This window comes from Mustela erminea, chromosome 13 (genome assembly GCF_009829155.1).
Source record: "Mustela erminea isolate mMusErm1 chromosome 13, mMusErm1.Pri, whole genome shotgun sequence".
Lineage (NCBI taxonomy): Eukaryota > Metazoa > Chordata > Mammalia > Carnivora > Mustelidae > Mustela > Mustela erminea.
In genome coordinates, this window is record NC_045626.1 from 16,231,531 (window position 1) to 16,255,872 (window position 24,342).

The following is a 24,342-nucleotide window of genomic DNA, read 5'->3' on the forward strand; positions in this document are numbered from 1 at the left end:
AATGCTGTAATGCCTGATCAAGCCTGGGGAGAGAGCGAGGTGCGGCGGACGCTAGACTGTGCGTAGATGAACTGTAGACACTGGTCAGAGGTCGTGCGGTTCACTTCGGGCTTTGCCGATACGCCTCACCTGCCTTGCCGTAGCAAAAAAAAGTCTGGGGACTTTATTCAGGTATGACGAGAAGCCTTTGGAGGGGTTACACCTGCTTGCCCCATGTCACAAGTCATGGGATATTTATTTTCCTTTTCTGGAGGAATACAAGATTCTATACATAGCAGATAGTTTATGGGATGTCCAAGGGAAAGGCCCTTGTAATAAATTGAGGAATAAAGAGATTTTAAAGACATGATCCCACTTTCAGTGGAATTATCTACTGGGGAGACCGTGAGAGATTTGGGTTCATGAAACAGCAATACCCAGGGATATCCAGCTGCCACACCCACGTGGCCGCCCCCTCAGGATCTCTGGCATGCTAGCTTACCCCTCCCCACCGACACTGGTACCAAAAGGTGTAGGGGTTTCATTTTCCGGCCAACACTATGACATAGGTCAGATCTTCAGCACATCCTCTTTTTCTTTGGGAAATAAAAGTGGTTTTTAGGGCACCTGGGTGGCTCAGTCAGTTAAGTGTCTGCCTTCTGCTCCGGTCATGATCCCAGGGGCCTGGGATGGAGCCCCCCATCGGGCTCCCTGCTCACCAGGGAGTCTGCTTGTCCCTCTGCCTGCTGCTCCCTCTGCCTATGCTCTGTCTCTCTCTGACAAATAAAATCTTTAAAAAGAAAAAAAAAAGTTTTTAATCTCATGAAACAGTGTAGTGTTTTCTAAAGGAGAGTCGGGCTGACCTGAGCAGACAACACAATCCCAGGCTGTGGCTTTCACCCCATCCGCTAAAGGGCTCTGTAATACCCCTCAGTACGATGCGAGGAGACACGGTGGGTTAGAAATGGCAGTGTAGTGACAATGGTCCAGATGGATTGAGTTCCAGGCAGTGCCCCCGAAAGTGAAAGTGGAGCCCGTATGAACGCGCGCTCTCACGCTCTCGGTCGGAGCACGCGGCTCGGCTCCTGTCTCCTCCTGAAACTCGGCAGTCTTTCACGGTAAGATGATTTTAGCAACATCCTTAGATAGGTTTAATAAAGGGAATTTTTAAAAAAAACATTTTATTTATTTGGCAAAGAGAGCGAGAGAGGGAACACAAGCAGGGGAAGTGGGAGAGGGAGAAGCAGGCTTCCCGCTGAGCAGGGAGCCCAGTGCGGGGCTCCATCCCAGCACCCCACGATCATGACCTGAGCCCAAGGCGGACACTTAACGACTGAGCCACCGAGGCGCCCAATAAAGGGAATTATTAACCGTTACACAGTTATGTGCGATCTGAGGGACCCGTTTCCTGAGAGGGCTCACGCCTACAGCCTAAATGACAAGCGCAGGTTACCAGCGTGCATCTTTCTCCGCCCCACCCCCTCTTGGAGCGCTTTAATTGGAAAGATACTAACAGATTAAAGTCTTAGCCATATTCAGTTCCTCCCCTGACCTGCAAAAAAACGTGGCCATTGGAAATGTGTTGCGCGTTAGAAAACATCGTAGGAGTACGCCACTGATGGTGAACAGAGCCCCCAGGAAATGGACCCATGTAAGGGGGAAAGATGACCCCATTCCATGTGGATGATTGAGCTCAGGTCGGGCTTACCTTGTGGGTTCGAGCACTGAAGTGTCTGGTGCTTCATTTCCAAGCAGAGATGTAACATGTCAGTGCGGGAGACAAGCCCAAGGTGATCTTCTGGATCTAAACGGAGGGACCGCATGGCTCGCCCTTTAGATTTGCCTCAGGTGGCGACTGATGTATGGGCCACGGGGGCCACGGGAGCCGAGCAGAACTCCAGCACGCAATAAGGCAAATCCTCGCACGGTACTTAAGGGTCCAATCAGATAAAATGACGGATCAAAGGATTATTTTTGCTTGATGAAGCATTCTGGGTTTTGAGTCTGGTTGGACTCCATTTTTAACGGGATCTTGTCCTCCAGGGGCTGCACTTTGGACATTCCGGGACAGGCATGTGGGCAGTCGGCTCCGGTTAATTGAAACGGAGCTCTTGATGAAGCCCTGCTGCGCTTATAATTTCAAATTTAGAAATGGGTAGGGAGACGAGTAGATAATGTGAGGGGATTTTTTTTTTTTTTTTTGCCTCTGAAATTAGCTTAGTGTATTAATTCAGAGAGCAGTCGTTTGCATCTGATTGTATGCCTTAGTAATCACAACCATCTGCCTCCCTATATTAAGGAGTTGGTCTCTTTAATCCAGCTTACAGCCCGCAAACCACTCTTCTCCACCATCATGCCCTTGAGCAGATGAGGCCGTGCAAAGTCCTCGGCTCTTAAGCGTGTTGCTATCGTTGAGGATTTGGGGAGATTTTGTCTTTTTTTTTTTTTTTTTTTTTTCGGTCCTTCACGTTTCGTCTGAGTTTTGGTTTAATTTTTCTGGGGGCAGAAACCATGGCTTTCTTTATGAAAACTATGATTAGCAATCAGGTCAAGAGCTTCGGGTTCGGTGGCGGGTCAGAAGAAAAGAAAGAAGAAGGAGGAGCGTCGGATCCCGCGGCAGCCCAAGGGATGACTCGAGAGGAGTACGAGGAGTATCAGAAGCAAGTGATCGAGGAGAAGTGAGTACCCGCGGCTCCCCTCCCTCCCAGAGCCCAACGAAACCAGTTCTGGCCGTACCTGCTTCTGCTCCCCGACCTCTTTGGCTTTGCTCTCTAGATGCGCCTTCTTGTGCTGTTTGCCTCTGACCTTAGGGAAGAGAGTCCTGCTCCTCGAACCCTCTCCTCGCCGCAGCAGGTACCATGTCCCGCCTGGAGGGACGGCGGCCACACAGAAGGCCGAATCTGTCTGTCGTTCTGAAAGCCGCTTAGCACTTTTTCTGGTCGAGGTTCATTTCAATTAACCCCAGTTGGAATGTTCAAATGGACAATGGTGAGCCTATCTCCCCGGCCTTCCCCAAACCCGCCCTTCTAGCACATCGAAAGCTTTCAGATCGAAGAATTCAGATTTTGCACCTGGAAGAGGGCCTCGAAGCCCATCTTTTTTCCCTTACGTGTGCAAAAACCCTAGAAAGCACAAGAGGATTAGGTCATAAGACTCAGCTTTGCAAAAACTGTCAATAAATTTGTAGGAGGTTTATTGTGGCTATTTTATTTTATTTTATTTTATATTTTTTAAATGCCTGGAGAGATAGGCAGGTCACTTTTTTTTTTTTAAAGATTTTTATTTATTTGACACAGAGAGAGAGATCACGAGTAGACAGGCAGGCAGAGAGAGAGAGAGGGAAGCAGGCTTCCCGCTGAGCAGAGAGCCCGATGTGGGGCTCGATCCCAGGACCCAAGTAGAAGGCATAGACTTTAACTCATTGAGTCACCCAGGCACCCCTATTATGGCAATTTTAAAGGTACAGAAAAGTAAAAGAGTATAATGAACACCCATACAAACTTATGAATAAAGTCACAGTTTAACATTTGGTTATAATTGCTTATAGATGATTAGTTGGATAGATGATTGGATAGATAGATAGAAGCTTTAAAAAAAAAAAGAATTTATTTATTTATTTGACAGGAAGAGAGACAATGAGAGAAGAACACAAGCAGGGGGAGTGGGAGAGGGAGAAGCAGGCTTCCCACCGAGCAGGGAGCCTGATGCAGGGCCAGATCCCAGGACCCCGGAATCATGATCTGAGCTGAAGGCGGACACTTAACCACTGAGCCACCCAGGCACCCTAGATAGAAGGATTTTTAAAGTAAATTGTAAAGTGAAAGTAAAGACCTCATGTTACGTGACCCCTAACACCTTCAAAAAATAAGGACATTCTCCCGACTGTGTGAAATAAAAATAAAACATGAGTAACATTTTCGTTGAGCATCATAGAATGTGAATAGAACCCTCAATTTTTCACTGCGGCAGACCGATCTTTAAGTATAATCTGTATATAATTTTTTAGACTTTAAGGTAGACTAACTTAAGAGTCTTTTAATAACAGTGAAGAATTGAAGCCTCAATCTTGAGGTTAAGTGTTCATCATTTTTTTTAAAGTATTAATTAAAAGTATTTCTCTGGGCACCTGGATGACTCAGTTGGTAGAGTGTGTGACTGTTGATCTCGGCGTTTTGAGTTCAAGCCCCACTTTGGGCATGGAGCCTACTTAAAAAAAAAAAAAAAAGTATGTCTCATTTAATAAGAGTTTTTCTTTTCCCATCATGGCTCTTTTGCTAATGATCAATTACACTAGAGTGGCCGAAGTCCTATCGTTAAGATGATTATAGGTGAAAGGTTAATGACCTGGAGGAAACTAAGAAAGTACAAAGGCTTACATTTAATGGAAACTTTGTCTATTGTATTTTTTCTGAAAGAAATCGTAGCTTATAAACTACCTAGAATGTATTATGCTTGGCTGGGCAGTCAATTAAAGTCAGTTAAAAAAGTAAACGCCAATGCAAACATGATGTCCGTGCTCGAGCAAAGCTCAGGCAAAAGAAACAACACTCCTTGCATTTGGCTAGTTTCGCCTACGGCTTGTAAACAAACAAACAAACAACAAAAAAAAACAAGCATAATGAAGTAACAGAAGCAGAATGAGAGCACCCAGTGCTCTCAGCTCAGTGAGAGAAGAAACCGGCCAGAAATTTCGACTCTCCATCTGATTGTGTAAAACATCACGTAAGAGGTCCAAGCAATACAGCTGGTCACAGATTCGGCATCTGTTTGATTAACTAATGTCCTAGTTTTCCCTAAGTTTGTATCCAGATAGATCAAAGGCCAGAAGGCCCAAATGGTGTGGTCAATCAGTGAATTGGGTTATTTGCCAGCTACTTGGCTGTGTGTGTGTGTGTGTGTGTGTGTGACACCAATTTATGTAGTCACCCAATTTAAGGAATAGTAACAGGGCTGTGGGGCCAGGCTCCTTCCCTCCGGCAAGAGGCATGCCCTCCAGGTTGTTGCTTGGGTTTCCAATAGCTTCACCACCCAGAACGCAACAAAACAGTCTGTTTAACCCTCCATTTCTCTCAATAACAGTAAAATGTCCCTTTACCTTACTTACAGTGCGGTAATTGTTAGGATGCCATTTGTTTCTTGAACTTTGATATGCGTCAGAGAACCAAACATAAAAGCAAAAATGATGAAGCATTTAGAAGAAAACAGTATCTCTGCAACTTGAAAGTAAGGCAAAGAGTTTTTTTTTTTTTTTTTTAGATTTTATTTATTAATCTGACAGAGATCACAAGTAGGCAGAGAGGCAGGCAGAGAGAGAGGGAGAAGACTCCCTGCTGAGCAGAGAGCCCAATGCAGGGCTTGACCCCAGGACCCTGGGATCATGACCTGAGCCGAAGGCAGAGGCTTGAACCCACTGAGTCACCCAGGCGCCCCAAGGCAAAGAGTTCTTAAACATGACTCTGAAAGCAATAACCATAAAATTTTTAAATAATGTAGACTTTATCAACGTTGAAAATTCTTGTACATCAAAGGCACCATTAAGAGAATGTTTATAGGCAAGTCCCAGACTGAGAGAAAATCTTTGCAAAACATGCCTGACACACAACCGGAATCTAGAATATATAAAGAATTTCTACAACTCAATAATAAAAGCAAAAATAAATAAACAAATGGGCAAAAAGAGTTGAGCAAATACTTCCTAAAGCTACACAAATGGCCAATCAGTACATGAAAAGAACCCATCCGCTCTCATTAGTCATCATGGAAAGGAAAACTGAAATCCTACTAAGTTACCACTACATACTCCAGAATGGCTAAAATTAAAAAGACACCGTACCAAATGTGGGCCAGAATGTGGAACAACATAGAACTTCTATTCCATTTCACAAGACGTGAGATGGTACATCCACTTGGGCAAAACTCAGGCATTTTCTTACAAAACTAAACTCACTCAACCAAGTTACCCTGTCACTCTGGTGCATGCCTAGATTATTTACCTCAGAGAAATGAACATGTAGGTCCACAAAAAGACATGGACAGAAGTGTTCATAGCAACTTCATCAGGAGTGGCCCTGAATGGGAAATAGTCCGAGTCTATCCGCAGAATGGAGTAAACAAGCATGACTTCTTCATACAGAACAAGGCACTCAGTAGGAAAAAGGAACAAACCATGGATGAGTAACACCACCTGGATAAATCTCAGAGGTTCGTCATACTGAGTAAAAGAAGCCTTATACAAACGAATGTATAGTATATGGTTCCATTTATAGAAAGTTCTAGAACAGGCACAACCAATCTATGGTGGATAAAGGACAGTGACTGGGAAACAGGTGTTAACTGGGCACGGAAATGAGAGAAATTTCTCAGGTGATGGTAATCTTTTTCATATCTTAATAGGGGTTCGGGTTATACACAGAAACAGAACCAGTAGGAGAAACAGACTTACGCATACGTGAATGTGTAATATGTGCGCGGGAGATTGAGTGTAAGGATTGGCTCACGTGATGATGGAGACTGAGAAGTCCTGCCATCTGCTGTCTGCAAGCTGGAGGCCCAGGAAAATTATTGCTGGGTCTTTCTCGGCTGGAAGGCTGATGGTGTAAGTTCTAGTTGAGGGCAGGAGAAGACTGAGATCTTGGCTCTAGCCGACGGGCAAAGGCAGAGAGAATTCCCCCTTCCTCTTGGCCTTTTCTTTTCAGTCAAGCCCTTGACGGATTGGGTGCTGTCCACCCACACAGGGAAGGGAAATCTGTTTTGTTCAGTCCTTTGATTCAAGTGCTAATCTCATTTGGAAACACCCTCCGAGATACACCCGGAAATCATATTTAAATCTGGGCACCCCTCAGCCCAGTCAAATCACCATGTAAAGTTACCCAGCCCAGTACCTGGAAGCTCTGTGCACTGAATTGTACCCAGGATTTTACTTCAAAAGAAAAAAAAAAAAAAAAACTGCAAACAAGTGTGTCACTATAGCAAATGGCATTTGTGTTGAAGTGTTTGGGGGAGGGAGGACGGGTGTCTACCACTTTGAAATGCTTCAGAAGATCAGATGGTAAATGAATGCAGAGAGAGGTGTGTGGTAACACACGGATAGTAAGATGCTGATTGTAGAATCTAGATGGTGAGTATGTGGGTTTCACTGTAAATTTCTTCCAACTTTTCTGCACGTTAAGAAATGTTCACAGTAAATTATTGGGAAGGGTAGATCTGCTTCTACCCCAGCCCTGGGTCACTGATGTCTTAGGCAAGTCGCTTATTCTGTTTCTCTCTCCAAAGCCGGAAGATGGACCGGCATCGTCTTGTGCCCGTTCTGGGCCCGACCTTTGGTTGCAGGGGGTGGGGGGCAGTGTGCTCGGGGAGGGCCTGTGCTCAGGGCCCTCATGGGCAGTAGTTTGATCTGATCTCTTCGGATCAGCCCCTCCTGCAGGCAGCCTTCTGCGTGCTGGGGAAGAGGATTTCAAAACGTGAAGTGAAGAAATAGAAACCAATCAACCCCCTGAAAACGAAAACGGAATTTATTTTAATGCAAATAATGCTTCATGCAATGATGCTTCATGAAACCCCTCAGCAGAAACCCCACCAGGCCGGACACCTGGGGGTGGCTCAGTCCGTTAAGGGTCCGGCTCTTGATTTCAGCTCAGGTCCTGATTTCAGGGTCATGAGATCGAGCCCTGTGTCAGGCTCCGTGCTCAGCACAGAGCTTGCTTGAGATTCTCTCTCACTCTCCCTCTGCCCCTCCCCTCCACATCAGCTCTCACTCTCTCTCAATATAAATAATAAGTATTAAAAAATAAAAAAAGAAACCCCACAAGGACTCACAGGGGCCTAACCTAGGAACCGGAATCATGTGGGAAGCCAGCCGTGAGCTCCTTCTTGGCTCTTGCCACCGCTTCTGTCCCCAGTATGGCTGCTTTTTTCCCGCCTGTCAGCTATCCGCCTCACCTTGCCGTGCCACCCAGACCCCGTGGCCCAGGGAACATGGCAGCCCACGGCCTCCAAGTCCACCTGTTCCAGCAAATGTCTGTCTTTCTCGGTCCCCGTCCCAACCTCCCAGAAGAAAGATTTCACTTACCCAGCTGGGGCCAGTCCAATAGAACTAGAGGGCAGGACCCTGTGTATAAACGTAGCCCCTCGCAATGCACCTTGGTGGGCAGCTGGGAGGGGAGGCAGTCCCTGTGGGCTTCGCAGACATCCCCAAAGATCGTCTGCTCCTGCTTCAGTCAGCGTGGCCAAGGGAGTCAGTTTCAACCCAGACTAATCCTGAGGCCAATTAGATCATCCCAGAGCATTATGGGAATCAACCGTACCTTGTTTGGGGATGCCTCCTTCCCAACAGGGAATGGAACACTGTACCCAAGTTGGGGCCCAGAGGGGATGACAATGAAGGGAAACAGCTGTCTCTACATCCCTAAATACCATGCGCCTCTAAAGACCCCCCAGCCCTGGATGCTGTGACCGCATTTTCACTTGACTAAGAATCACTCAGGAGGCTTCTTCAAAACAGAGCTTCCGTTCACATGCCCCCAGGGGTTCTGATGAGTCAGTCCAAGGTCAGAAGCTTCCTGAGGTTCTGATGAGTCAGTCCAAGGTCAGAAGCTTCGTCAGGAAGCTTCGTTCTTACCCGGAGCCCAGGTGATTCTGGTGTTTGTGGTCCCAAGTTCTATTTAGAGCAACCCTGCAAGGTCATCGAGATATTAGGAAAAACCACTGTGCCCTCCCCTGGGCTGCATCTTAAGGAGATTCCCAGAACCAAGCTGTCTCTGGTATTCAAGGGTCTGCCTTGAGTTACGACCCGAGAATGACAGAAAGAGAGGCAGGTGTTTGGGACACAGGAAGGTTTATCCCAGCGTCTGGCTTCTCTGTGCAGGGTTGGGACTGTCCTCAGCCCTCTATGTCCTTTCATCCTTGTTTCTATTCTTTTCCTTTTAGGATGGAAAGAGATGCTGCATTTACACAAAAAAAAGCAGAGAGGGCGTGCCTCAGAGTTCATCTCAGAGAAAAGTACAGACTCCCGAAGGTGAGACGCTCTTAACACAGTAAACATCCTATTTAATTTCTTAAATAATAGAAAATGGGGAATGTTTGATGATCAGCAAAGGGTCCCACTCATGAATACACACACACCCCACATGCACACACATACACACATGCACACACGTACACACAAGTGTCTTAATCCTAATTGAGGCATTGGTGTAGTGAAAAGGCCCTTGAACTAGTTCATAAAAACTAGATTCCGGTCATTTAACCTCTGTAAACTTCCATTTTCTCTCAACAAAATGGAGCTAATACCTCTAAGTGACAGTTTAATGTAAGTTTCTGTCAAGCCACTAAAACCTCCATGGGTAACTACACAAGGAGGAAGTCATCAGAGCTGGCCTTTAGTGGGACACCCCAGGCACTGTTCGGAGGGCTTCTGTTGTAGCAGTTCATTGAATCCTTCCCGAGGGGTATCATGTGGTGACTTCCACTTGGTGGTAGAGGAAGCAGAAGAAAGTAACTCCCTCCTGCCAAAGGCCAGGAAGGGCAGAGTCCAAGGTCTTAACTCCCCCCATGCTCTGCCTGTATTTCAAAGAAGCAACCCACTCCTTCAATGTGGGGACGCTTTTGTGGTGATGGCCATCCCCTGGCGTCATCCCTCGGTCCATCTTGGTGCTGGCAGACAGGACGAGCACCTGTGGGCTCTGGCCGGGCAGCTGGTTTACCGATGGGAAAAGGAGGTATTGACCTGTGACAACAGGCTCAGAAGCTCTGCTCCTGTGGGTCCGCTTCTGGACTTCAGAAGCTACCAGCCCTAAACAAAGGGAGACAGCCCCACTGTCCCCTGCAAGGTCAATGCTGAAGTCACCAAAGAGTTCAAGAACCTCAACTTGTGGGAGAGACTCCCCGCTAAGATGCCCCAGGAAGCGGGTTCTGCATTCAGAGAGGAGGGGAAAACTCACAGAGAAGGTTAAACATTTTCATTGTGACCCAGGAATTTTGAAAAGAAGGGCTTTGCTTTTTGCCTCCCTTATTCTGGTTTAATGCTTTTTCCCATTGGGCACTTGCAACACGGTCCCCTCCACTCCCATGGTCTGGTGGATTCCCCGAAGCTGCCTGGGATGGGTCCAGCTGTCTTTAGGAAAACGGGTTTCAATTCCAGGGCTACTTCAGCTGGCTCTTCAATATATCTGAGCCTCAGTTTCCTCATCTGTAAAACGGAGACAGTGACACCTGCGTCACCAAGACACATGTGTCTTTGTCTGAGGTAACAGAACCTAGTTACCTTTAACTGATGTAAAGAATCTAATACAGGGGTGCCTGAGTGGCTCAGTGGGTTAAAGCCTCTGCCTTTGGCTCAGGTCATGATCCCAGGGTCCTGGGATCGAGTCCCGAGTTGGGTTCTCTGCTCAGCAGGGAGCCTGCTCCCCCCCACCCCCGCCACCTGCCTCTCTGCCCACTTGTGATCTCTGTCAAATAAATAGATAAAATCTTAAAAAGAAAAGAAAAGAGCCTAGTACAGTGCCTGACCAATGGGAGAAACTCAATAGATAACCCCTTCTTATTTTTCCCATGGTTATTCTCTCTGTGCCCAGAAATCTTTCCTCATAATAACAGCCAGGGGTCTCAAAGACCTTGGGTAAACACATCAATCTGTGTCAACTGAAGTTCTGATGGTTTTCTCCCTAATAAGGGTCCCGCTGTCTTGCTCCTTTCCAGAGCCTCAGCAGTGAACCCCTCAAGGCTCAGCAATGGGGCTTCGATGGTCTTCAGAGAAAAAAGAACCCCCAAATCTTTGAGTCAAGCTACCCTTTAAGACTAGAGCGTTTCCAACAGAAGCTATTAAGAAGAGGAAAGAATTATCACCAGGAAATGTGCACATTCAGAATGTCGGGACAGGGACTATGTCAGCACAGGTTAAGGCTCCCTAAAGCCAGTGGGGGGTGCAGTGGGGGGAGTGTGAAAAAGTCATCAGATTGTCAACAGTGGAGCCCCATTGTGATGTCCCAGTGCTCATCAGCCCCTTTCCCCTGTCTAAGGCATGTGAGACCTCACCTGAGTTTTCCTTGGACCCTGAAAAAGAACTTTGAGTTCATCTAAGAACTGAACTCCACTGCCTCTTTTTAGACAGGAGGGCACTGCAGCCAGAAGGGTTGGGGACCTTTGCAAACATTCACAGCCACTGACTGATAGAACCGGGCTGGGAATGTAAGCTCCTCAATCGTGAAAGCACGTTGACTGCCTCACAAAAGGGTTTGAATGCTGCTCCTTCCGACCCTGAGGTCTTCCGCAATTTCTACTCAGTGTTAAGGTGTCCCAAAGCCTGAGAGCAGCTTTGAGCTTTTTGCGGCTTCAACCTGCAGGTAGACTTTGGGGACAACCCGCAAGGCTGGGGATTTCAGTGATGTGCGGAATCCCACCCGGGAACCCAGCAGGTGCACGCGGCTTCTCCCGCTCCGGGGTAGTGTGACTCCTAGCCCTGGGAGCCGCTGCGACCTTCCAAACACAAGCGAAATAGATGAGAATATCACTTGAAAGCATTCTGCCCTTGACCCCTCAGTGCAGTTGGCTTTCAGGCAGAGGCCTCCCTGGCGTTCTTTTATATTATGGCTGCATTTGGTAAAAATGGATCGATTCTACACAATGCTTCCAGGATTGGCCTGTGGTGGGAACAGCAAAAATACTAACAGTACCATTACCCACTCTGCCTACAGCATGGAGGAACTGGAGAGATTCTAACTCAATTACACAATCCACGAAACGGTTATTAATAGAAAGTGTATCCTAAAAAACCAGCGGGCTCCCATTGCTCTTGTCCTCCTGTCGCCAGATGTGGCTCTGGCCCAGCCTCACCGCAGCTCCTTGCCGGTGAAGTCCAGTTCCCCGCTTGGGCACCCCGTCGGCCTCCCGAAGGCTCAGGCCTAGAAGGGGGCGCTGGGAGACAGGCCCATTTCCCAGGCCAAGAACTGCCCCTACTTTTGTCCTGGCTTCTGAGCGCAGTCGCCAGGCCGGGGAGTGGAGAGGAGGGACGGGGTAGGGGGCGGCGGTGCGGGCCGGGGATAAGCTCTGCTCCCTCGCGCCCCCTGCTGTCCCTAGACGCAGCGCGCACCGCAGCCTCAGGGAAGTAGTGGGGGCGCCGCTGCTCTCAGCGCCGTGGGGACTGGGGGTTGCAGCAGGGACAGTGATGGTGGGAACAGAAATAAATGTCCAGACTTTTTTTTTTTTTTTTGAAGTCTATTCGTTGGCTACTAGGGACCAGATTGTGCATTGTACTGGAAAGCAGTGTTCGTGCAGGCGAGCGGGAAGGGCCTGGTGGGCCCTCCTAGGAGCAGCTGTCACAGAACAGGAGGTGGCCCGCCCGAGAGGGGCGGGCCGGGTGGGGACCGGCTGGGAGCGGAGCGTCAGAGCAGCAGGACCCTCTCACGCTGTGCCAAGATGGAGAGCTAGAAAACCAACCCGGGTGAGCTGAGCTGTCTCCCCAGCTCGCTGGATGGAGGGGGATTTTGAACCCCCAGTAACTGAGGAGAAGATGAAAGCACTGGAATATTGGGCAGGACCCAAGAGGGGATGACTTTGGGGAAATGGCCACTATGGGGCCAGTCATTCCCTGGGCTTTGAAAGCCATGCTTCGATTCTCCTACGAAGCCAGCTTACCCGGAGGGGCCGAGCTGCTGGCTACACAGACGTGTATGTAATTCTTAGGGGTTTCTCTGATAATGCAGATGGACTCCTCACAGCCGAATCCCTAGAAGGCCTTCTGAAAACCACAATAGGACTTGAGCCTGTAGGTCTTCATTTCCTCCATGCTCCCCTCAGGAGCAAGGAGGCCCTGGAGGGTCAGGCCGGGCCTAGAGGCCTCGCTGTGACTGGAAAAGCCTCAAGGCCATGGCCATATGTCCAGTGAACCCGGGAAGGGAATGAAGGGTTTGGGGCCAGTGCTACACCCGTGGCGCGAGATGGGTTCAGAGGCTGCTGACAGAGGCCCAGGCCAGCCAGGAACTGCAAAGCCAGAGATGTGGCCACAGATCCCCAAATTATGACATATATCCTCTTCGTGGGGCTCGGCGTCTTGACTTCGCTTATTTGATTACTTATTTGATTACTGCCTTTGAAAATGGCAATCCTGGGGGGATGGTGTGTGTGTGTGTGTCTGTGTCTGTGTGCATGTGCGAGTGTGTGTGTGTGTGTGTTATTCCTTAAATATGTCTGTATGCCATAAAAAGAGGAAATCTTGCCATTTGCAACAACATAGATAGACCTTGAGGGTATCATCCTAAGTGAAATAGGTCAGACAGAGAAAGACAATAGTGTATGATTTGACTTGTATGTGGAATCTTAAGAAGTCAGATGCGAAGAGCCGGGTGGTTGCCAGAGGTGGGTGGGGCGTGGGGGGTGGGGAAGATGAAATGGGTGAAAGGGGTCAAAGGGAACAAACTTCCAGATATAAGATAAGTAAGTCCTAAAAAAAAAAAAAAGATAACTCCTGGGGATAATGTAAGGCATGGCGACTATTAAAAAAAGATCATCAGAAGACATCGGTAGGAGCAAACCGTATAGTATAGTCGTTAACAAGCAGCAAGAACCTCGGGGTGGGCGGGGCCATCCGAGGAGCACGCCCACGGCCCCTCCCCCTGCCTGTCCAAGCTCTCCTCCTGGGGCAGGTGTGGGTTCCGGGGCTGTCCCAGTACTTTGGCTCCCTGGGTCTGAATGGTCTTTCAACTTTTATTAAACTTAATTTTTTATATATATAAAAAAGTACACCAATGCATAATCCTAAAACTCACAGAAATCAAGGGACCTGGCCAAGGTCACAAAACTCACTGAGGCCAATGGGGCCTCCAGCCTCCTGATTCTTCACCTAGGACTTTCTGGGTTCCACTGTCCCTACACCCCCTCTCAACTGTATCTCCATCCAGGCTGGTAGGCTCGAGAGCAAACACAACTGTCTAACAAGAAAACAGTGCTGGGCAGAAAGCAAAGCCCTTCCTGGGCTCCTCATAACCACCGTTCCCTCCCCTCAAGGTCTGCAGACCGCTAAGCCCTCTGTTGTCTTATCAAGTGCCTATTGGGTAAGCAGCCGTATTAATGGTATTAGCAGTCCACGGGGAGTTGGACACATTCACCGTGTCCTCCCGCTAACGAGGGATGACCCCCCGGGTGCCTCATTCACAATTCCCTGGGGTCACCGGCCAGCAGCCACACAACCAGCAGGAGGCGGTTCTGGGCCCTTCCCCTTACCGAGGCCCAACGGAGAGCAGACTTGAGGAAAATGTCTTCCCGGGAGCTGTCAGGTCTAATGAGGATAGCTATGTCACATTTTGGAATTAGAACCGTATTTTCTAAAGAAATTATTTGGCTGGTGTCCCCCGTGAAAGCATTTCACTGATTGCTGACCGGGGGAAGGAAATTTGGACTCGGGAAAGGAACAATTTGGGCCCAGCCCCCTAGGGAACAGTAAAAGCCTCCTCTCCCAGCTCATCCTTCCCTGTCCGTGACAACACAATTTATTGTACCCGTGTCTTTGGATGACCCCTTTTAATAGCAGTAATCACGTAAGGCGTCCACGAAGGGTGGCGATCGAATGCCATCATCCACAGGATCTAGGGAACTGTGCGCATGTCCACGCAGGGTGGCTTTCCTCCCGCTTTGGGGTCGCAGGTAGTCGGTCGATTTCTGGCAACTGAAGGAATCCTGGATGCTCGTGTTAGGCCGGGATCTCACTCCGCTGATCTGCCCCTGTCCTGTGTCTCCCCTGTTCCCTCTCCGCCGTCTCTCCTTTATAAAGGTCAAATCTCTCCCCCACGAAAACAAGCAGATCGCACTTTGGGAGAAGACAGGCCTTTCCAGGTACCTTCCCGAAGTGACCGGCTCCCACTGCCCCACTGACGCCTTCCTCCTTCTGATGCCGGGTAGTCCTGCTAAACACCATGACCGTGACTGTCACCTCCTCCCGCAGCCCTCTCTCTCTGTCCTCGGTTTCCAGGACTCATTCACCCTGAGTGTCTTCTTCATGGCCTACCCTCCCCCTGTGTGCTGCCCCCAGATTTTGGAACATTGCAGGTGTACTCTTTTTCCCACTAAACCTGCACACTCTCCCCCAAGGGGAAGTGGGGGGACATGTTGCAGTCGCTCTCAGCGGCTATCCACATGTGGGTGACTCTCGGACCTCCACCTGCAGGCCCCCCCTTCTCCCCACGGTTCCTGCTGCGTCTGCCTCCGCTTCAGCACCTCCTAGCTCTTCTCCAGAACAGATTGGCTCGTTTTCCCCCAAACCTGCTCCTCCTGTAGGCCCCATTGCCAGGGGTGCCCACCCCCACCCCAGCCCACCCTCCCCACACCCAAGGCCGGTGACCGGAAGTCACCCTTGACTCTCCCCTCCTCCTCCAGCCTCACATCCAATAAATCAGGTGACTCTCACGTCACCTCCTACATAATTCTCAATTCATCCCTCACGGCATCCCCAAGGGCTCCTGAGGTCTGTCTCCCCACAGCAGCTCATCAGCGGCTTTTCCATGTGGAGTCTTGCGCCTCTCAAAGTGGCAGTGCGAGGTTTCCAAAATGCAAATCTGATCCTGTTTCTCCCCTGTTTAAAAAAAAAAAAAAAAAAAAAAAAAAGGCTTATCATAATTTCTGAGAATCAAGTCCCAATCCCTTGGCCTGGAGGCGGTGATGGGGCTCTGATCTTTCCAGTCTCTGCTCTTGCTAACTTCCTGCTTGGACTGAAATGTCCTCCTGCTTTGTCCCCTACACTCTGCTCTCCAAGGCCCTTCTCTTCCCAGAAGACTTCCCGGCCAGTGCCATTTCTTCTTCTTCTTCTTTTTTTTTTAAGATTTTATTTATTTATTTGATGGACAGAGATCACAAGTAGGCAGAGAGGCAGGCAGAGAGGGAGGAGGAAGCAGGCTCCCCACTGAGCAGAGAGCCTGATGAGGGGCTTGATCCCAGGACCCTGAGATCATGACCTGAACCCAAAGCAGAGGCTTAACCCACTGAGTCACCCAGGCACCCCCCAGTGCCACTTCTTACAGAACCTTCTGTGACCCTCTCCTCCCCACCGCCCCTCGTGCTCCCATAATCCTGGGTGCATGTCTCATGTCATCTCACTCACCCCCATGAATATTCTCGACTGCTGGACTCAGCACTCTTTAACAAAGGGGCTGAGTTGTTCGTCTTTGTCTTCAGTGACTTGCCCAGGGCCCAACATGTAGAAAGTGTGCATGTGTGTGTGCCCATACACACACACACACACTCACACACACACACGAGAAATGGTTGCTGAATGTTGGATGTTACTGGGAAAAAGGGGAAAAAAAATACACCCAAAGAGCAAAGTACCAAAAACAGCAGAAAGAATTTATCTGCTGTAAGAGTTATATTAAAATAACTTTTCGTGAAGAGAACAAGTCTGGATTAGACATCATAACTGTGTACACAAGGTCCAAAGGTGACTTTATATTATAGCTAAAATGTCGTATTTCTTCAAATAGAAGAAGTAATGTGTTTTAAGTCAAGCCCCAAGTTTCTCTGAAAACAAATGTGCCTTTCTCCCTAGCCAATTCAAAATGTATATGTAAGTCAAGCCAAATTAATAAGAGAAAACAGTTCCACAATGAACCCTAATCCTATTAACGGAATTGTCAATCTAGGTTAGTCATTGAAAAATAATGTTGTGCCCCCTGCTGCGCTATGATTTAGTTACACCTGGTGTTTGTCTGCTGTATTAAGGGCATCGTTCGTGCTGAATCAAGACGAAGGTAGAAGAAAATCTACCACTGGGGTCGACGTTGAAGGTATCACATTGAAAACTCCCTTAGAACAGGATTGAAAAGTTGCCTCTTAAAGATACGACTCCGTGGCCGTTTCTTCGCCTCCTCCTTCAGATTCGGAGCTCTGGGGCTGCCCAGCAGGGTCCCAGACACTGAATCCTCCCGCCCTGGGAACAGCTGTTTCTGGTGGCAGAGCTGGAGGCCATGGAAGGGGGGGGGGCCTTCCCTTCCCCCTCACTTCCCCATCCTGTCCCCGTTCAGTTTGCTCCTTCTACTCCCCTGTCCCTGAAAGAGCTGTGGACTGAATGTCCTGAGGGGACTTGGGGAAGGGGCGAGAGCGCCCTGGGAACTGGTGTGGTGGTCCTTGGCCACGTGGGCAATCTCACTGAATCCTCTCGACCACCCCGACCACCCCGCTGTGCGGTGAGGTAGGTCGGTCTTATTTCCTCTTCCCAGATACGAACACGGGCTGGGAGGGGATGAGGAAGAGCGGCTTCCCAAGGTCACGCCACCTGTAAATGGCAAAGCAGGATGAGACCCCAGGCCCATTTGACCCCACTGGGCATGTTTTCCTGCTAGCTGTTTCTGGTGGCAGAGCTGGAGGCCATGGAAGGGGGGGGGGCTTGGCTGGCTGCACACCCCAAACAAGCTGAGTGATACTTATGCAAGTCTTGGGACCTCAGCTTCTTCCTCTGTAAAAAGAGAGGCTTGGATAGTGACCCCCACGAGCTTCTCGAGAGCCTTTGCAAAGGAAAGAAGTGGGAGATGTACACAATCGGTATCTAGAGACCCCATTCCTCCCTAGTCCTATCGGTGTGCACGCTCTCAGCTGAAGAAGTCAGACCCACACCCTCTGTCCCATAGTTGATGGGGGAGAGGACAGCATGGTGTAGGGGACAATGCAGGCACCAAGCCCCAGACAAGGGTCCTTGTCCTGCTCGACACTAGAATCACCTGGAAAACTTTTTAAAAATCGTATCGCCCAGGCCCCTGCCCCAGAGCCTCGCTCCTGCTCTGGCCTGAAGACCCCTTTACCTCTGGCAAAGCAGGCTATGCCCACTTTGACTTGCCGCGGAGGGGTTTGCTGACTGGCTGTGTTCTTTTATCTCTCCCCCTCCCCCTTCCACATCTCCTAGGTTCCTGCAGGACAGGAGCCAGGGGTGGCTGTCACCCTCCCTGGCAGCCAGTGCAGCCCCCCCTTGCATAAGTGGTTGTGAAGACCAGTGGTCCTCACAAACACAGAAACAGCTGGTGTTAGATCAGCGCGTCCAAGTCGAAGAAATCCGTCAATCTAGCTGTTTGGTATCACGTAGCCCAACACCAAATAAACAAACCGAAACCCAAATAGAATCTTTCTAGAAGCCGATACGCCGGTATTTGCAACGTGCCCAGTTTGGTTGTCTAGGTAGGATCTTAACCGGCGGTGAACGCTCAGCTTTTTGACCAAACAGCCGTCTGAGATAGGACTGTTTTTCAACCTGGCTCAAGGTGGGTACGGGATGAAGGCTGGTTTGTCAAAATCTAGGGCTCAGACCGTGGGAATCCTGGGTCGTGCTTCCCCCTCAGGGAAAGGTCAGAAATCAGTCACAGGGAATGGCCGGAGCAGGGCGCCGGGCGATTTAAATAATGGGGCCTTGAGCGCTGGCAGGAAGATTATAAATCTGGTTAAAAACCAAGAGATTAAAACTGATTCTGGTCAGCCGGCATAAAAATAATTAGCTCTTAACTGCATTAAACAATATCCCAAATGGATAAGATTTCTAGAAATGAGAAGACCTCCAAGACAGGAATAAAGGACAGCTTGTCGGGCCCCTAACTGTGTGCGGACTCGCCTCTCTCCTTCCCTCCGGATCACCTCCCTTCTTTCACACCGTGCTCCCCAACCCGGAGCTACGCCTCCCTGCCTCCCTGAAGCTGTGCCGGCTCGTCTGTAACTATACTCGAATCGGGAGGTGGGGGGTGCGGAGGCAGTACTGCCTTCCTTGACGTGTGGACGGTGTCCAGACTCCCTGGCCTCCCCCGTCTGACTCATCGGTGGGCAGCAGAAAGTGTGCGCGAGACGTTCGCTGCGTGGACTGCAGACAAGGTCCCGTGGGCAGGGAGGCTGGGGAGGTCAAGGGGACAAGGCTGCTTCTATTCTTCGTGGCTTGCTCTGCTCTGGATCTTTCTCCCAAGGAGCCAATGCTCTTCCACCCTCTGTGTCCCTATCTGTGCCTTCTTAATCGCGGGGATCCTTTCCGCAGGGATGGTGACGGCGAGCTGCCCTTTCTTCTCAAAAATGTGAGTAACCACAGTCCTGCTTGTCCAGGGCTTAAAAGCTTACAAGACCATCTCACATCCCAGCTCCCTCCATCTGCTGGGGAACCCTCTGAGAATCCACGGGCATGGGGAGTGTAAGGTGACTTGCCAAAGGTCACGCAGAGGGCGAGTGACAAAGCTGGGGCTCGAACCCAGGTCTTTGGCCACATGCCACCCCTGCGGGGGAGCGGTCCCAGTCTGCTGCAGGAGGCTGTTAGAAGCCCAGACCCCTTTTTACAAACAGGACCCTCGCCCTTGGCCTGTTCTGGACCTGGGGCCAGCCCACATTAGGCCCCAGTGCTAAGGAGGCTGGGGCCCAGATTTGGTCCCAAAGGGTTTCATTTAGTCCTCTTAATTACTAGCTCACTGGTGCCTTCTGGTTGTCCTGCCCTCAGTCGTAAGGAACCCACAGCCCAGAGAAATGGGTCCCAGGGCTATAGGGTCATCGCCGGAAGCAATGGTGCTGCTGATAGAGGTCAGTAGCGTTGTCCTTCTAGGAGGGGAACTGTAGGACTTGGCCCCAAACCAATGACGATGCTGAACACTGCCTCTAGACGGGACAGTTGGAGCCACCTGCCTTGGGCCCCACGCTTTAGATGTGTGCCTTGGGCCACATTCCTTCACATGGGGTTGCAAAGTCTACAGGGCCACAGGGACAGGCCCGCCCAGAGCCGACATCCCTATTTTATTTTTATTTTTTATTTTTTTTAAGATTTTATTTATTTGATAGAGAGAGATCACAAGTAGGCAGAGAGGCAGGCAGAGATGGTGGGGGGAAGCAGGCTTCTTGCTGAGCAGAGAGCCCAATACGGGGCTCGATCCCAGGACCTGAGATCATGACCTGGGCCAAAGGCAGAGGCTTAACCCACTGAGCCACCCAGGTGCCCCCCACATCCTTATTTTAGACAACTCCAGCTTCCCAGAGCTCCAAATTCCCTGCCTCAATGTATTTGGAGACTACTTCAGGCCTCTTCAGGGCCAGAAGAGTTCAGTGAGCTGCTAGTCTTGTCCTGCTAAGCCTCCAGGGGTGGACAGGGGCTCTGCATACATAAAGTTCCCAGGGAGGGACAGACCCAGCGGTGGGGGGAGAAGGAGGGCTGGTCGTGAGTCTGGGCCATCCTCTGGGTCCCACAAACATGCATATGGGATGACAAAGGCTAAGGGAGTCCTGGTAGATGTCTCCCAGAATTGAGGACCTAGTGCTGAAAAGGAAATGAACCGCCCAGCCTGCCAGGAACTTGACTGTGGAGTGAAAGAAGCAGGGGGCGAAGAGGTGCATTTCTAGGCCAGAGGTGAAGGTACCGAGAGAGCAAGGCCTCTGGTCTGGCTGACTGCCATGTGGAGGAGTCACGGTTGTCTGCCACGAATCCCCAGCCCAGCGCTGAGGGTTATTCTACTCCTGAGCAGCCCCTGGGGGTGACTGCTTCATGCACTCCAAATAATGCAGATGTCATCTAATTAATCCTCTACAACTCTAAGGCCAATAGTAGAAACCCAATTTATAGGAAATAAAGCTCAGAGAGGTTATGTAAGGTGCCCAAGGTCACACAGCATGTAAGTGGTGGCGGTAACTTTTCCACTCAGGCAATCTGATTCTCAAGCCAACACTGACCTCCCAGGGCACTGGCCCAGCGGCAGTGGCCAGTAAGTCAGTAGCTCTTTACAGCAAAGCGGACCTGCCCATTTAAGGATCATAAAGGCCTTTGCAGTCTCAGAAGACAGGCTCATGGAATCGTTCAGTAAACGTTTACCGTCTCTGTCTGCAAGCCGGGCACTCTGCTGGGTTCGGAACCTTGCAGAGAAGTAAGTTATGGTCCTGTCTTCAAGAAAAAGGGAGCAGGGCCTCTTAAACGCACCAGAATCACCAGGAGGTTTCGAGAAGTCGAGATTGCTGGGCCTGCCCTTCCAGCTTCTGAGTCAGCAGTTCGGGGTGAGGACGTGCCTTTGCAACAAGGTCCCAGCAGCCCATGCTGCTGGCCTGGGAGCCCTACTTTGAGACACAGTTTGGTAAAAGTCCCGATCAAGAGCCCCTCAGTGAGTTGTAAGGCAAAATGGAACCCAACGCTCTCCCTTCCCCAGGCGAGGGGAACGAGGAGAAAATACACCTGAAACTCCTCCCTGAAGGAGGGGCCCTTTCCAAAGCTTCCCCAGAGGCAGCAAGCCGCAGGGCCCCGCAAAGGCGAGACAGGGGAGCCCGGTCTTGGGGAGCAGCCCAGCTCTCTGAGCACCAGCCGGCTGGCTCCGGACCTTCCAGCGGCCTGTCCCGCCAGGCTACTCCTTCCAGTTTGGACTTCGGTGACTCCACAGAAATCTTATTCCCCACCAGAGGGGAGGGGAGGCAGTGCCAGAATTCCCAGGAATGCCTTTTCAAATCAGTATTTATTTTATTCCGGGATGCGTAAGAGAGGGGAGACGTCCTGCACCGACAGGAGCTGAGAATTGCCAGGCTGATGTCCCGCCTTTTCTCCCCTCCCTGCAAAATTGCCCAGAGGATGATCAGCAAGAAAGTCCACCGCTAGGCTAGGTAAATAAAAAATAAATAGAGATGGAAGGTTGGCTGGGAGCCCTGAGGATTAACTAACTAATTAATCCCCACAACAGTTTGACGAGGAACTAATTAATCCATTAAGCGCTTTGAGGGGCCGAGGCCTGGCCAAGTGCAGGGAGAGGTTTCTCTCCTTCGGCAGGCTGCAGTGGAGGGTGGCTCTTCCCAGGGGCCTCTGTGGAGGGCCTGTGCGAGGATGGAGGATCGTACCCCCCAAAGGGGTATGTCTCCCCCGCCTGGGAATCCTGCCTCCCACACAGGCTTGCTGTCACTCCGCCCAGAGAACCAGAGAACCAACCGAAAGAGGGAGCTCTGGGGGGAACCACGGGGTTCTAGGGCTGGAGAAGGCCCTGGAGAGCCACTTTACAGATGGAGAATAGTGTCTCCCTTACCCTGACTCGCTCTTTGGACCCAGAGACAACTGATGTCTGTTTAAAGCCATTTTTTTTTTTTGAAGATTTTAATTTATTTGACAGAGAAAGACACAGAAAGAGAGAAAGCAGGGGGGCTGGGAGAGGGAGAAGCAGGCTTCCCACTGAGCAGGGAGCCTGATGTGGGACTCAATCCCAGGACCCTGGGATCATGACCTGAGCTGAAGGCAGACATTTAACAACTGAGCCACCCAGGCACCCCTGTTTATAGCCTTTTCTACTCAGCACCCGGGCAAGGGGAATTCATATTTTTTTCTAGGTGTTGACTCTAGCACCCAAGGGACGTTAAGATCTCTCTAAAATCAGATCAATGAGGGTCTGATTAAGACTAAGTGATCGCTTTATCTTGATGCGAGTTTTCACACGCTTTGGCTGCAGCATGTGGAGGTGGGCGAGCCCCAGAGTCTGCTGAGATCTTCCGGACCCTTTGCTTTTCTGACGCTCTGTAATCTTCTGGGCCCCTGGAGCCCTGTGTGCCTCCTGTTACAGCCAGACCTCAGAAATCGTCTGATAGGGCCACCTGGGGATATAAACTATCCCTACCTTTCCCAGAGAAACCTTTTCCTACAGAAAGGGAGTGGGGAGGGAGGAGCCAAGGAAGAGGGACAAGAGAGCTTAAGCTGGGTGTGCAGCCTAGTGTGGGGCTCGATCTCACAACCCCGAGATCATCGGGTCATGACCTGAGCCAAAAATCGAGAGTCGGATACTTAACCAGCGAGCTGCCCAGGTGCCCCTCCCAGAGAAACTTCTGTAGATTCTCCTCTCTCCTTAAGAAACAAAGGCTTGAAGCCAAAGGGGTAAAGGAATGTCTAAGACCAGACAGCGTGCACTATGAAATTGTGGAGCAGTCACTGGTGGGATCCCAGCATGAACTATGTGAGGGGCAGACTGCGGTGGGGGCAGGCGCAGGGAAGGATGCTGGGAACAGACACGCCCCAGCGAGTCCCTTAATAAACAGGCACCTGTGCCAGACTTGCTTCCAGGTACGGAGCCTGTGGGGTTGAACTGGACCGGATTCTGTGCCCCACAAGGGGCCCCCTGTCTAAACGGAGGGAGGGAAGGGGCAAAGGTCAAGCAGAAGTTGCCATGGTGACTGAGCGTGGTCTGGCCTGTGGTCTGGCCTGGCCTCTGTGAGCCAGACCCCACCCTCCAGGGCAGGACCCGCTCACGGGAGCCACTGAGTCACAGCCTGGGGCTAATAGACTGCAAAGCTTGCACAGCTGCCCTGAGGTGGAGCGTCCAGGGTTTTCTCAAGCTTTGCTGGCAGGCAGAAGGGGATGGATTCTTATAACCCGTATGGCTGAGCACCGCCCAGGAGTTTCTGATTCCATCGGTCTGGGGTGGGACCTGAGGATCCGTCTTTCTACCACGTTCCGCGGTATCTAATGCTGCTGGGCCTGGGGACCACACTTTGAGAACCACTGTTGTAGAAAGTTCTGGTCGGCCCGAGGTGCAGTGGAAGAGGGCATGTGAACCATGACCGGTAGCCCCCGCCGCCGGCCGGAGAGAGACGTCGTCCCTGTCATTCAGCCCCCACCGGTGCTCTGGCGGCTGCTCTGACTCTGTGGGTGGCTTGGTGTGGGACAGTGGCTCATCTCCTCCGTGTTTGTGTTTGGCACAGAGTGAAATGGACGAGAACCAGATCCAGATGGCTGGAGACGACGTGGACCTGCCCGAAGAGCTCCGGAAAATGGTGGATGAAGATCAAATCGAGGAGGAAGACAAGGATTCCATTCTTGGGCATTTACAGAACCTCCAGAACATGGACTTGGACACCATCAAAGAAAAGGCCCAGGCCACCTTCACGGAAATGAAGCAGACGGCGGGGCAGAAGTGCTCCGTGATGTGAGGGAGGGCGCGGGGTCAAGGGCAAGGTGGCCGCTCTCCTGAGGAACACCACCAGCAATGGATACTCACACATAGCAGACACAGAGAAACCGTGGTTAGAAAGCTCCACAAACTGGTAGACAACACCTTGATGATCTAAATGTTCCTGGTAGAGCTCTTAGCCAGCACCTTGCAGTAGGAAACAGACTCTCCTTTTAGTTATAAACGTGGCTCCGGGGGTGCCTGGGTGGCTCAGTGGGTCTCTGCCTTTGGCTCAGGTCATGATCCCAGGGTCCTGGGATCGAGCCCTGCATTGGGCTCTCTGCTCAGCAGGGAGCCTGCTTCCCCCTCTCTGTCTCTCTCTCTGCCTGCCTGTCTGCCTACTTGTGATTTCTGTCAAATAAATAAATAAAATCTTAAATAAATAAATGTGGCTCCTTGTGAAATTTCATCTGTGAGTGACATAGAACACGTATCTGCTTGGAGATCTTCAGGATAGCCTGGAAGAACCGAAAGCAAA

General features: G+C 50.4%; 1 protein-coding gene across 2 annotated transcripts; it reads left to right on the top strand.

The window, feature by feature from the left end:
• The first annotated feature begins 847 nt into the window (after nucleotides 1–847).
• Nucleotides 848–24,108, top strand: CPLX4 (complexin 4). 2 transcript variants are annotated; one of them, XM_032311473.1, is made up of 4 exons: nucleotides 848–1,097; nucleotides 2,520–2,657; nucleotides 8,905–8,992; nucleotides 23,617–24,108. In XM_032311473.1, exons 1-4 carry the CDS (start codon nucleotides 1,018–1,020, stop codon nucleotides 23,842–23,844), a joined length of 534 nt encoding a protein of 177 aa, XP_032167364.1. In that variant the 5' UTR covers nucleotides 848–1,017; the 3' UTR covers nucleotides 23,845–24,108. The 2 variants fall into 2 exon arrangements, with proteins under 2 accessions (XP_032167364.1, XP_032167365.1); XM_032311474.1 differs by lacking the exon at nucleotides 848–1,097 and having other exon boundaries at nucleotides 2,206–2,657.
• The last annotated feature ends 234 nt before the right edge of the window (nucleotides 24,109–24,342 follow it).

What these genes read in the sequence shown, in the direction of transcription:
- CPLX4 (XM_032311473.1), top strand. Translation starts at nt 1,018, where the DNA reads ATGAACGCGCGCTCTCACGCTCTCGGTCGGAGCACGCGGCTCGGCTCC. An exon ending in AAGCAAGTGATCGAGGAGAA is followed by an intron (nt 2,658 to 8,904) that starts GTGAGTACCCGC and finishes TTTTCCTTTTAG; the next exon opens with GATGGAAAGAGATGCTGCAT. An exon ending in AAAAGTACAGACTCCCGAAG is followed by an intron (nt 8,993 to 23,616) that starts GTGAGACGCTCT and finishes TGTTTGGCACAG; the next exon opens with AGTGAAATGGACGAGAACCA.